The 14,986-nt window shown below is 23.3% G+C and overlaps 3 protein-coding genes across 3 annotated transcripts; 1 reads left to right on the top strand and 2 right to left on the bottom strand.

Moving 5' to 3' along the window:
- Nucleotides 1-2,336: 2,336 nt before the first annotated feature.
- On the bottom strand, nucleotides 2,337-3,255 carry SRAE_1000320400 (Hypothetical protein; the record flags this gene model as incomplete). The annotated part of the gene is made up of 2 exons (XM_024650368.1): nucleotides 2,337-3,053; nucleotides 3,103-3,255. The coding sequence occupies 2 exons, from the start codon at nucleotides 3,253-3,255 to the stop codon at nucleotides 2,337-2,339; spliced, it is 870 nt and encodes a 289-aa protein (XP_024504152.1).
- Nucleotides 3,256-8,207: 4,952 nt separating this feature from the next.
- On the top strand, nucleotides 8,208-8,834 carry SRAE_1000320300 (Hypothetical protein; the record flags this gene model as incomplete). The annotated part of the gene is made up of 1 exon (XM_024650367.1): nucleotides 8,208-8,834. The coding sequence occupies one exon, from the start codon at nucleotides 8,208-8,210 to the stop codon at nucleotides 8,832-8,834; it is 627 nt and encodes a 208-aa protein (XP_024504151.1).
- A 992-nt stretch (nucleotides 8,835-9,826) lies between these two features.
- Nucleotides 9,827-11,588, bottom strand: SRAE_1000320200 (Zinc finger, C2H2 domain and Zinc finger C2H2-type/integrase DNA-binding domain and Zinc finger, C2H2-like domain-containing protein; the record flags this gene model as incomplete). The annotated part of the gene is made up of 3 exons (XM_024650366.1): nucleotides 9,827-10,936; nucleotides 11,209-11,231; nucleotides 11,579-11,588. The coding sequence occupies 3 exons, from the start codon at nucleotides 11,586-11,588 to the stop codon at nucleotides 9,827-9,829; spliced, it is 1,143 nt and encodes a 380-aa protein (XP_024504150.1).
- Between the last annotated feature and the right edge of the window lie 3,398 nt (nucleotides 11,589-14,986).

Here is a 14,986-nt window from a genome sequence, read left to right as displayed (position 1 = left end):
ATATATTTTAAAGAAAGGTATCCTTGAAAACAATTTTTAGAAAGGGTAGTTTCGTTTTACTACCATAATAATGATAATATTATTATATAATAATATTTTTTTTATCATAAAATCAACAATAAGCGATGTATGTTTCTTTAAATCAAATCTTATTTAATCAAATATAAATAAGAAAAAAAAATATCTGAATGAATTACTAGACTTCTTTTCAAAAGCTTTTTTGTATGACTTCTTATAATGACAAAAAAAAAAAATAATAAATATTAAAAAAATATTTTTATAATAAGATAAATTATGCATAGTAAGAAGTATTAATATTTATTTTAATAATTTAATTGTGTCTTTTTAATTACAATAATAAAAATATACCACTACGAAATAATATCTGCTATCAATTATAAATACAAGGTGACAAGAAAACTATTTAAACAAAAAAAAGTGTATTGGATACTTTGAATATTTTCAATTGTAATTAATTAAGAAAGGAATTTTAAAAATTTTATAAACAAAAATTATATTTTACAAAAAAAGGGGGAGAGAAAAAATAATAAAGAATAAATCATTTTTAGGGTAATATTTATTAACTATTTATTGCTTTGTTTTTTTTTTTGGATAATTGAAAAAATAAATCACCATAAGGAGCCTTTTAAGAAATGACAAAAAATAGAGATAAAAGAAAAGAAAAATTTATTAGGTTATAAATAATAGAAAATAACTGTAAATGGATTTTTAAAATGTGATTTTAAGAGAAACCTATTAAAAGTACATCATTAAAAAAGACACTTCATTTTTTTTAACATAATCCTTTTTTAATGTTATTTAATGTAATATATTATAACAAAAATTTCAAAAAGATATTCTTTTGTTTAGATTTTAAAAAAATTACCTTACATGGGATAAAAAAAAAAAGTATTCAATTTGAGGGATACAATTTATGAATAAATTATAACGAGTATTTAGTGTATTCATCTCGTCAAGTTGATGTAATAGCATGTACAATAAAACGTCTCCTATTAAAATATTGTTATTAAAAAATAAATACAGATATATAGATATATATCTAGTTTTAGGTACATATGTAGATATAATTATTCTTTTTTCATATGTTACCCCTTCAGGTGATTTACCTCCTTTTTTTCAAATAAATGATATATATATATCATTTTACAATATTTTTAATGGGTAATTAAATGATACCAATTGTTTTGATTATATTTATACTGGGTTATTTCATAACTTCCACATTTAACATATTCTGTTGTTATTTTTTTTTCTAATTTTTAATATATTCTTATGATACTGTTGTTATTCTCTAACTGGTATTAATAAAAAAAGTACAACTAAGATAAGAATTATAAAAAGAATTAATTTTTTTTTTCCTTAAAATATCAATAACTTATAAAACTACTTTGTACAATAATTATCTAGATATATAATTTTATAAATAAATTATTAAACTGAATAGTTGACATTATTATTAAAAATTATTTTCACATAATAATAATAATCTTAAAGATTTCTAAAGATATTATATTATATTATTATATTAAACAGTTAAATAAATATTTATTAAAATATATAGATGATAACTAACCAAAAAGATGAGAAATAAAAACATTTTAAAAGTTTATAATAAAGAAAATTGTTATTATCACACAAAAAAAAAAATATAAATTTAAAGTTTATATTTAACAAGATTCTTGAAAGATAGTTTTTTTTTTCAACATAAATATAATAAGTCTTTTATTTACTTTGATTTAACTAGCATTGATATTCTTAATTGTGTATAAATTTCAATTACTATTTTTAATAAAAATAACTTGGGATTTTATATGTAAAAGATCACGTATTTCAATTAATAAATTATTTTATTAAATATTTTAACTATATAATTTTGATAAATATATTCTTACCAATAGCAAATTATTATTTATAAAAAAAAAATATATGTCATTATATCTTCTAATAATATAGTACCTACTTTTGGTAAAATAGTGATTAAAAAAAATCATTTGACATTGATACAAAATTTAAATTATCAACAAAATGTAATAAATTTTTGATTGTCTCTCAATAAATGTATATATATATATATATGTGTATACTTAAGAAGTTTGTTAATTAAAATAAATATTTAATATTATGTAATTGAAACAGTCACAAATTAAAATACAAAGTTAGTATTATTAAAATTGATGCTAGTTAAAAAATTATATGAAAATCTTTTTTTTTTTTTATCACAATATAAAAGACGAAAAAGAAATAATTAATTTTATTAGGATAAAATTTTTATTACAAATAAAGTGATATAAAAATTATTTAAAAAAAAAAAATATTCAACATAAAGTATCAACAAAACAATTAGGCAAAATTGAGGATTTCGAGTATGATAAAGTAATTGTTGAATGTGAGTTACATTCATCACAAAATTTTGCAGCACAAATAATATCATTAAATGAACTAGATAAATGGTAATTTTCATATACGTCAACAGAGAAGTACTGTGAAAATTCTTTCTCAAAATCGAAATCACTAGTCTGTGATAAAATTAGAACATATTCGTTATGTTTATCCTTATCACCATTACAAACATTTTCCCTATTTTTCATTTCTTTAATTAATTCATTTTTAAAGTTATTACATTTTGAAAATATAGACAATTCTTTAAGATCTTCATTTTGAAGGAATAAATTTTGTATCATTTTTGAATTAACAAAATTTGTACATTTACATTCTATAATATTTAATTTTTTTATTTTCTTGATTACTGGTAAAATATAATCTGAAGGAATTGGCTGATTTAAAAAACACAATTTTGAAAATGATAAAGTATTAATAAATCTTATTTTTTGAATAAAATTTGAGAAACTTGAAAATGATGAGCATTCATGAGAGGAAATCTCTAATGAATTTATTGTTGTATTGTTTTTAAAATAACAATTAAGAATATCAAAAGATGTTCCATCACCAATTGAGTATATGTTAACTTCTTCAATATTTGTAAGATCCACTTCTCTAAGATATCGTTTTATTTTTGGAAACTCAACTTTATTCTAAAATAAAAATATTTAAAAAAAATATAAAATAATAAAAAAAACATACATTTTCTTGAATATTACAATCTTCCCAAAGTTTTATAGTTTTATTTTCACATGAACATGAAAAAATAACAGACTTTTTTAGTAAATTTTTATTATAAGAACTAGTAATTTTTATTTTTATTGCTTTTGGTTTCGGTAGATATTCATAATTCATTTTGATAAAAGAATTTAAAAATGTTTCTACTAATCTTGCGTTATGAATATCACTCCATTCAATTTGTTTTAAAATAATTAGTAATATTTCTCTAGGAAGATTGTTAAATGATAACATTGCAATAATAAGTAATATTATATGTTGAAATTATGTTGTAGTATAATTGATAGTTCTTCAAAAATTATAATTACTTTTTATATATTGTTAAATTATAATAAGTTGTGTTTTAAGTTTGATACTTTCAAACAATTAGTTTAATTTTTTATTTATTTTTTTGTTTACAAATATGATTGAAGCTTAATAATAGTTTGATTAATATTTTGATGCATAAATTATAAAAAATTTAAAACTTATTACAAATAAAATTATTTAAAAGCTGTTTAAACTATCATAATTACCATAAGTATTTATAAAAGAATCATTTTATCAATGAAATAAATATTTTTTGTTGAAAAACGAATTGGTAACAATTATATCAAGTATCAGTCATTATACAAGTAAATTTTTCATTATTTTGATAGAATTTATTATGAATACTTAAATATAAATAAAAATTATTTTTGACTTATGATACTGTGTGTTAACAAGACAATATCATATTGTTAGCATTTTATCCCTTAATAAATATCTTTTAAATATACTTCTTATATATTTCAAGCACTTTAATATTAAGGATTGATCCTAGTACATCTATTGATTCCCTTCGCCTTTTAAGTTGAGAATGTCGAATTTCACTTTTTTTTAAAGCACTTCAAACTTTAACCATTGATTTTTTTTCTATCATATAATTTAAAATTTTTTCAACAGAAGTATCGAGTAGTATGTTATTATTTTAGCTAATATTGAAATTATCCTTTTTCGATATTATCAACTTAGTTCCATTGTTCTTGCCTACTTTACCATCAATTGTGTTTTCTTCTATTATTCTTAAAAAATTCTCCATTTATTTTTGTTATAACATTTGAAATAGGATAAAAAAATAATTAATATACTTATAATGTAGCATTGAAAATATTATAACAATAATGTTAAAAAATATTAGAGCTGTTTTTTAAACAAGACATATAAATTTATAAATTTTTTTATTAACTAAAATATAGAAACTTTTAAAATCATTAAATCTACTTTTATTAAAAAAATGGAACAAGAAATACTTTCGCTTTTTAAAAAAATCTATGAATATAATAAGTTGATATAAAATTCTTAAAAAAAAAGTTTAGTTTTATTTATTTTACAAACTTTTGGTATGCTAACATTTGTTTTTTTTTTGTGACAATTATAATAAAAGTATCATATACTTGTAATTGTTTTAATTATATCATATAAAGTTTTCTAATTAAAATTCCTTAAAAATTTTTACTTAAACTTCAAATAATTCAAAATTAATTTCTATATTGACTCACAACTATTTTGAAAAAACTTTTTTTTAGAATTTTGGTATGAAATAATATTCATTCGATAGCCCTTGAAAAGAGATGAATTTTGAATATAATCAAGGATGTGTAAAAATTAAAACTCCAGAAGTTATGAGCCTTCAAAGTTGGAGGCGAATGTGGGGAATATTTTTTGGAAAAAATCGCCTTTCATGATCCAGTTAAGCATTTTAAAATTAAAGTATATATTCTAGATCAGATTTTTACGTGAAATTCATTGAACCTAGTCCCATCTTCATAGGACTTCTCAAACTTGAGATATGATGAAAAACATTGTTTCAAAAACGTTTTCAAGTACGTACTCATAACTCAAGTTACACAGCTCATAGAAGTATGAAATTTGTTGCGCTGGGCTTCTTTCAACTTTTTATATATAGTCCACGTTGAAATTTTTTTTCCATTCTTAACAGTTTTCAAGATATAGTACTTTGTATTTTTTCGCGCCTAATCTTTTGTCATCATTTTCTATATCTCAAAAATGGTTGGTGGTATAAAAATTTTTTGAAGGAGGACCCTACATGAAAACTAATATGAAGACGATTCCAGAAATCCGCTTGTTTCTAGCTTCATTTTCAGAAGAGTTACAACCAAAGGCGGAAATTTTTTCTAAATATTCATTGTTTATGACTTTTCTGTAACTTGACTAAAAATTGTCATAAAAAGATAAGATTAGTGGCAAACGATTTTTCTTCAAAAGTTATTCTAGAATAAATAATTTCTGCAAAAATATCTTAAAAATTTCGAGAGTTTCAAAAATTGGCCAAAAAGTTCCAATATGACTTGTCATCAGTATTTAAAAAAATTAACTTTTTTTAGAATTTTGGTATAATATGATATTCATTCGATAGCCCTTGAGAAGAGATGAATTTTGAATATAATCAAGAATATATAAAAATTAAAACTTTAGAAGTTATGAGCCTTCAAAGTTGGAAGCGAAAGTAAGGAATATTTTTTGCAAAAAATCGCCTTTCATGATCCAATTAAGCATTTTTAAATTAAAAAATATATTCTAGATCAGATTTTTACGGGAAATTCATTGAAGTTGGTCTCATCTTTATAGGACTTCTCAAACTTGAGATATGATGAAAAACATTGCTTGAGAAACGTTTTCAAGAACGTACTCATAACTCAAGTTACACAGCTCGTAGAAGTATGAAATTTGTTGCGCTGGACTTCTTTCAACTTTTTAGATGTAGTCTACATTGAAAAGTTTTCTTAATTTTTAAAAGTTTTCAAGATATAGTACTTGGTATTTTTTCGCGCTTAATCTTTTGTCATCATTTTTTATATCACAAAAATGGTTGGTGATATAAAAAAATTTTGAAGGTAGACTCTATATGAAAACTAAAATGAAGTTGATTCCAGAAATCCGCTTGTTTCTAGCTTCATTTTCAGAAGAGTTATAACAAAAGGCGGAAATTTTTTCTAAATATTCATTGTTCATGACTTTTCAGTATCATGGCTAAAAATTGTCATATGAAGATAAGCTTAGTGGCAAACGATTTCTTTTTAAAAATTATCTTAGAATAAATAATGTTTGTAAAAAAATCTTCAATATTTCCTTAGTTTCAAAAATTGTCCAAAAAGTTTCAACTTTATTTGTCATCAATACTTAAAAAAATACCTTTTTTTAGAATTTTGGCATAATATGATATTCATTCGATAGCCCTTGAAGAGAGATGAATTTTGAATATAATCAAGGATATGTAAAAATTAAAACTTCAGAAGTTATGAGCCTTCAAAGTTGGAGGCGAATGTGGGGAATATTTTTTGGAAAAAATCGCCTTTCATGATCCAGTTGACAAATTTTAAATTAAAGTATATATTCTAGATCAGATTTTTACGGGAAATTCATTGAAGTTGGTCTCATCTTTATAGGACTTCTCAAACTTGAGATATGATGAAAAATGTTGCTTCAAAAACGTTATCAAGAATGTACTCATAACTTAAGTTACACAGCTCGTGGAAGTATGAAATTTGTTGCGCTGGGTTTCTTTTAACTTTTTAGATGTAGTCCACGTTGAAATTTTTTTTCCATTATTAACAGTTTTCAAGATATAGTACTTGGTATTTTTTCGCGCCTAATCTTTTGTCATCATTTTCTATATCTTAATAATGGTTCGTGATATAAAAAATTTTTGAAGGTGGACCCTACATGAAAACTAATATGAAGACGATTCCAGAAATCCCCTTGTTTCTAGCTTCATTTTCAGAAGAGTTACAATCAAAGGCGGAAATTTTTTCTAAATATTTATTGTTCATGTCTTTTCAGTTTCTCAACTGCAACCTGTCATATGAAGATATACTTAGTTACAAATGATTTCTATTAGAAGATAATTTCAGAAAAAAATTATTTTTGCAAGAGATCTTTTCTATTTACAATAATTATCAAATTTTCCCAGAAAACTTCAACTTGTCGTAACATCAATACTTGAAAAAATATCACTTTTTAGAATTAAAAAATAATTCTATACAAATTTGATAGCTATTGAAGATGATAATTTTTTCTGTAGAAAAAAATTTATAACATCTCAGTTATGCCACTATTCAAAATATCTACTATTTTAAAACAATAGAATATAAAATCTAATACACTCACCATTTATCTTCACACACGAAACAAAATATCTAACAAAAAAATTTCTTTTATGATGAAATGATTTAAAAAAAACAATACGAAATTTAACAATTGATAGTACAAAAAAAACACCTGTTTTTGTTATTTTGAAATTATGATAAAAAAATGATAGTTCATTAACACTTAACAAAGAATAACAGTGATTGTCCACATACTGATGTCCTTTTTCTTTGATTTTCTTGTTTTTAAACATCATTGATACAGTCGTATTCTTTCTAGACAAACAATTATCATCGAGGATTTATAAATAAAGAAAACTTCTGGTAACATTTCCCAACTTATATGTCTTTCTGTTTTTCTGTAAAAACCTTTTTGTTTTCAAGTATGATAACTTTAATAATTTTAAATCATAAGTTTAATCACCAATCGGCTAATTTATATTAACAATATGGTATGTCATTGAAAAAAATACCACCATATTTAAAAAGAAAAAGTCAAACAATCAAAGCTTGTGGTATCAAGTTTTGTAGCTATTTTTGTCAACAATAGTTAACACATGTTATATGAACAGTTAACTCATCATTTTTTTTTCTCTATTAAGTTATTCGTTTTTTTTCAGAAGTCAATTGTACTGTTTATTGTTTTAAATTTTTAACTACGTGAATTGACATTGTTAGACGGTGAAAGTTTATTGAAAATTGTTTTTTTGTGTGCATAGGTGAAGTTGGTGATATTTTGGTTTGTGTAGGGATATTATTGTTTATTATAATTTTATATATTTCTTTTTTTTTCAAATTTAAAAATATTTTTATAAAATACATAGGATTTTATAAACAAATGTTATGACGTTTCCTCTATTTATATTATTAGATTTTTGGGTAGTATTTTGTAAATGTACTTTATAATTTATTTTCAGGTTTAGAAAAAAATTTCTCTATAATATGGAAAGTGATACTGTAACTAAGAGTTCTCGGGGACCTCGAAGCCGTAGAACATTTTCAAACTTTCAAAGTAATGATAAACTTAATTTAATTAAAGTATGTTCTAAAAGTAGAAATCTTAGATCAAATTGCACTGAAAGGGCAAAACTCCATGATCAAAAGCACAATTCAAATGTAAAGAGTAAAAAATCAACAATTAAAACTTCAGGTACCAGAAAGATGACTGTTCGAAATTTAATGAATTTGAAAGAATCTGAATCTGTGAAGACAACGAGTGGTCAATCTTCTGATGGAAGTAATTCCCGAATATCTGTATCATGTTCAGAAAATGATAACATTACAACTACGGAAATAAATCTTCATTCTCCTGTTGATGATCAATTATCAAATCAAGGACATGCTTCGAAAAATGAAGACAACAAGGGAGATGTTGATCTTCGTGTTACACCTGATTTTGATTTAGCATCTACAAACAAGGAGATATTGGATTATATCTATAAAATGAGAAGGGGTCCAGGGAGAAGGAAATCATCCTCAAGAAGAAGGGAAATTATGAGATATATGAGCAATAAAGCAACAAGAAGTGGTGAAGTCAAAGCGTCAACAGAAAACTTGCCACCATCATAGTTTTTTATAATAGCAAATTTATTGGCAGAGGACCTAAATTCTATTTTTTTTTTTTTATTGTAATTATACAAAAAAATAAATTTTTATATTTTAAATGTTTATTATCCACTCTAATACCTAATCCAAAAATATATTAAATAGAAATTTAATAAGAAACAATGTTTTTGAATTTCTAACTTTCCTTAGAGTAGAAAAGTCTATTTATTATGTAAAGTACAATAGTTTTTCCAACAATTTACGTCTTCATATAAGATTGCAGGAAAAATGGTAAACTTTTCATTTGCTGCAAAAATATAATTTGAAAAGTTTTTAAGCAAAATCTAATAAAAAGATGGAAAAAAGTTGGGAAAAACACTTTCGATGTTAGTTTTTTTTTGTTGTAAAGTTTATGTTTCAAGTTAAATATAATAATTAAAAATTTAGTATAATGATAAATAATTCAAAACTTTTTCAAAATATCATCTGGGTATAATTTTATTTTCTATATTTTTAATACTATACTATAGCTATAAATTTTTGTTCTTGAGATATATCTAAAAATATTCAACAATTTTATTATTATTATGCATTTTTTCGTTATTAAGAGGTTATAATTTTTTTAAATATAATTTATTCAACATGATAATAGACTGACAAACCAGCCATCTTTTGATTCTCTTTTAATTGAAATATATAATGTCAAGATTAGATTATTCTTTTTTTAAGATATAAATTAAAAAATATCTATTAGTACTTTAAATTACTTTTTACAATTTAACATATATAAATTTCTCTTTTTGTAGAAATAATTTAAATTAAAACATATTTTTCATTACATTATCATTATTTTGGATATTAATTATTAATTTATAATACACCCACTAAAATTGAATAGAACAAAAAATAAATATTTATATACATATACTTTATTTTTTAAATTACAAAAAAAATGTGCAAACTATAGAACAAGTCTAAAGTTAACAGAAAGCGGCTCACAAATAGACTAGAAAGAATTAAAAAATAAACTCCTGACCAAGATCCATTTGACTGTCATCCTCATTCTTTCTGTGACCAGCTTCATGGTAATGAAGTTTTTTAAGTTCAGAAAAGCTTCTGCCACAATAAGTACACACATGTTCCAATTTTGGTTCCTTTGCCCAGGAGCTTTTTGTGTTGTGAAAATTGGTATTCGTCAAAAAATGAATCATATTTGGATGGAACCTTTTAATGTGTCTATCTCTTGATGTTGTTGCGGCAAAAGGTTCTCGGCTGCAAAAAGGACATGTTGTATCCATTTTAGTAAGTGTAATTTGAGGTGAAGATGGCAATTTCCCAATTCCTGGTGATGCGACATTGTCTATTGGAGTTAATTTGCTAATATTTGGAAGAGATCGTACGCTGAGAGCTGGTGAGATAATTGGCTGATAAGCTGGAGATGGTCCAGCCGAATAAGAAGCTCTAACGTATACCTTCGCACATACTTTTAAGTGTTTCTCCAAATCTTCGGGTGAACCAAAATCTAATTCACAATTTGGACAACCATTTTTTATGGATTTGGACTTTCTAGGATTCTCATGTTCAAGGTTTTCGTGAACTCTTAGTGATTGATAAGTTGCAAAAACTCTAGTACAATATCTGCAATCATAAGTCTTTTTGTGCCCATATAATTTATGTTTATCCAAAAAAGTTAACTTCTGATATTTTTTACCACAAATATCACAGGCGTATCTTTTCTTATGAAGTTTCATATGAATATCAAGAAGATTTGGGTAAGGGAATGTATCATCACATTCTGTACATTTATAACGATGATGAGTTTCTCCTGTCCCTATTGTTCCCCCGTCCCGTCGCAAACAGAAACCATTCAAAACACTTTGGATTTCCTGAACTTGCTCATAAAAACCACTTGTTAATTCCTCAGCCTTAGAAATACTAGAAGATAAGTTGTCAACAGCTTTAGAGCTTTCTGCAACTACATCACTAGCATCACAAAAAGAATTTTTTAATATATTCTTTATAAGTTCCAATTCTGATTTAGCTTTGTTGATTTTTATGTCCTCAGTGGCAAATCCCATTTCTGAGAATACTGAATTGTTATCTAATCCAGAGTCATTGAAAGTGCACTAAAAAAGAAATAATAAGCGCTGATAAAAATAGATAAAACAATATCACTTCACGTAAAACACACGAATGGAGTGTTTTACATCTCCCCCCTAAGATGAGGTCTTGAAACAGCCAGTTTGAGGTAACTATGAGTATTAGATTTAAAAAACATAGTTTGAGGTAACCTTAAGGATTTCAATAATAGGCTGTAAAGACGGAGCATGATAATTAACCTGATGACTCAGTTAATTAAAAAAAAATGACTCTCAGTAACATGACAATTTAAGCCTACCATTTTGAGTGTATAATTGAATTCTGGAAAATACAAAATTACTAACAACAACGACAATAATAAAAATTATAATAAAAAAGTTGACAAGTAGAATGATTAAACTACAGCAAAAATTTCAACTAAAATAATAATAAAATAATTGATCGTTACGTTTTCCCAAACAAAGCTCTCAAAGAGATTTTTAGGAAATGTTTGGTCGCGTCGTTTTTAATGTCGCATTAGTTGCAATGCAGCGAAAGCGTCTTCGTTACCTATAATAAATACATGTAGATGAGAAGTGAAGTATGAAACATTTTTTTTAATTTTTCACAAAGTTTGTAAAATTGAAAAATAGATTGATAACAAAAAGTGTAATTTTTTTTAAAACTACGTTTTCCCATATACATCACAGCAAAAAATGTGAAGTTAATATTTGCTGCAAAATAATAACTTTAAATCATTTTAAAATAAAGCTAGGCTTAAGGGTATAGAAAAAATTAAGGAAATGTTTGTTATGTTAATTATTTCAAAAAAATATTTTTTTTTCTGTGCATAATTTAAAACATTTTTGAAAAATTGAATTTTTATGTGAATCTGTGTGAAGTAAAATTTATTTATGAAGGTAAATTTAGTGATAAAAACTTCCAACTTTCACACAATGGTGTTATATATGGCTTTTTAGTGGCAGATGCTGAACCAGATACTAATGAATCACAATTATTTATTGCAATTGCCAAAACCTCTTGTTTAGGTGGTCGTTAAGTTGTTTTTGTTAAAGTTTTTGAAGAAACGGATGTTGTAAGAAAAATCGAAAAAATGTACATTTCATTTTAAAAAAAATTCTGACTAGAATTAATTTTTAATTTCAAGTTTTTTTTTTGTTTTGTGGGTGTCAGTTAAATCATAGATTTTTACCTATGTAATTAAATTGTAATTAACTTAACCAAATTAAGTTCTTTTAATTTAAAACTTCTAAGTATTAAAATAAGTTAAAATAAAATTAATAAAAATTTTAATATCCTGTTACTATTTAATATTTTACTTTTTCTATTTTGTTTAAATAAATTGTTGAATATTTTGAAATCATTCATTATTTTGAAATAAAAAATAAGTGTAAATTAAAGTGATATGCAATAAATTGAAAAACATGTATGTTTTGTTATAAATTTACTAATTATATTTTATACATCGTAACTTAAGATATTATTTAATTATTTAAAAATGCTATCAAAAAATATGCATGTTATGAAAATTACGATTATACAAATTCTAAAAGTAATTAAGGTATATTATACTTAGTTAAATATTTTCCATTATGTGTATATATTTCAAATTATTTTTTTTTTCTATTTTTTTTTTAAATATTTAATTTTATAAGCTATTTATCAGCTTATAATACAATTTTTTTCAACAGCCCTCAATATTAAAATGAATGGAATATATATAAATATACTGAAATACATTCACTTTATTTTTTTTTTACCAGTATACATACAATTAACAATTTTCTTTTGATAGATTATATTATAATTTTTATTGTATAATAATTTTATGTTAAGAGAGAATGATTTCTTTTCTATTAAATTTGTTTATGCATCAAAATTTGTATTATAAAAAATTTTTTTTTGACAATTTAATAGCTGAAATTAAATATATTTATACATGTATATATATTTTCTATAAATATATTTAATTTATAAAAATTTTTATCTTTTATAGTTATCGAGAAATATGTATAATTTTACCATAATCTTTGATGTTTTATTTTATTAAATAAAAAACAAAAGTTTAAATAAGATTTATTAAGGTTATTTATAACATATATCAAAGGAGATTGAAAGAGAGAGATAGATAGCGAAACAGACTATTTAATATATATTCTTACATTTTGATTTTAGCGACATTTTATAGGAGCAAAGATTTAAATATATTATTATTAATAATAATACCTCTTATAGTTATTGAATTTGTTGCGTATTTGTTTTATGAACCGTTAATTCATACCCCCCACAATGGAAATTTGACACAAACATTTTGGCATATTTATTGTTTTCTTCTATACAGCCTTTCTACAATTTGCTTATCATATGATTAAATTTCTAACAATATTTATGTATATAAATAAGTTAATTTTTTTGCATAATGTATAATTTGGTTTTATTTTTTTGTCAAATATTTGTAGAATACTTTTCTGTCTAGTCATGTACTCTAATTATACATTATGAGAAATTATTACATTTTCTCATTTTCAAGTTTAAAGTTTAATTAACTGTACAAATATCATATAAATTTTACTGTTAAGAAAAATTATCTAGCCTGTTTAAAGGTCTTCTTTCCATCAACTTTTTTGTTAGTAAAGGTTGCTATAAAAATGATAAGAAAAATTTATTTGTCTAAATATATATATATATAACTGATTTTTTTTACCGATAAAGATAGTTAGTTGTTGAAAGATATAAGAGAACTATAGTGTTTTATATTTTACGTGCAAATTGTAAGACGAAAAAAATCGTTTTGTATCTTTCATAGATGTGTTTTATTTTAATGCGTATGGAAGACCAATGTATTTTAAGACATTTTATTTTTAATTTATTCTTTTTTTATATTATATATACAGATACTTAAGATATATTTCGAAAAATTTCCCTGTATATAAAGGGTAAAATTATACACAATCTGCCTTAAATTTTAATTTCTATTGTTAGGTATTTCATTTATTTGTTACACTTCGTTACAACTTTTCATTTGTATTTTCTTTTTTGATAATGAAAATATTTCAATTGTATTGTTATTGTAAAATGAGAAATATATATATATATATTGTCAAATAACTTATCATTTTTCTCTCCTTTGTATTCAGGAGGGTGTTATTTTTTTTATTATCATTGTTATAGTCATTATTAATTATAATCATTCTTGTTCTAAATATATATCAAATCTTGTCAAAAATTTCATTTTTATTTTATTTCAATTTTAATTCCTTCTAATTGTAAAGAGTAACTTTTATAGTTTAATAGGTGTTCATTATTATTGTGTCAAAGGATGTTTTTAAAGTATGATTTAATATTTTAATATACTTTTCATATCCAATTATTATTTTAGTTTAGTGTTTATTTAGTTAAAATAAAGTATAAAAAAAGATAGAAGGATGATTTATAATTTTAAAGCAGATTTATTTGATTCTTCTTCTATTTTAAAAATTTTTTTTTTTTAATTCCATGGTGATTGGCAGGGATATAATTTAGTTTAATACTGGATTTCTACTATTTGTATTATATGGTGGTGTCGTCATCGTCATCACCACTACCACCATTATAATTGTAGATGGAGGAGGCAAAAGGGAAGAAATAAAGTTTGTGTGATGTTAAAAAGATATCTGTTAAAGTTAAAACATATGTAGTATTGGTTATAGTTCTTTCCAATCACATTTTATTTACAAAATGGAATACTTATATTATGTGTGTATTTTCCATACTCTGTTAGAGGCCTTAACCTATATATTATATACAATATAAAATTATTGGCTAGGCATACAAAGATAATTCTCTGATTGTGTGTGTATGTGTATTATTTATCTATCAAATGCAATGGAAACAGATGGATACATACATACAACATATACACACACATATGTACAATAAGTGCAGAAATTTTGTCACGAGGTTTTTCTCTCTCTACCCAAGCTAGTTTGCATTTGTATATACATATTCTATACTCATAAAGCCATTATAACTAACTATCGAAATACAACCTATAAAATCTTTTGAAATATAGTGTGTTTTTCATCTTACATATATAT

The sequence above is a fragment of the Strongyloides ratti genome (genome assembly GCF_001040885.1).
Source record: "Strongyloides ratti genome assembly S_ratti_ED321, chromosome : 1".
In the NCBI taxonomy this organism is placed as follows: Eukaryota; Metazoa; Nematoda; class Chromadorea; order Rhabditida; family Strongyloididae; genus Strongyloides; species Strongyloides ratti.
This window is presented reverse-complemented; position numbering and strand designations above follow the sequence as displayed.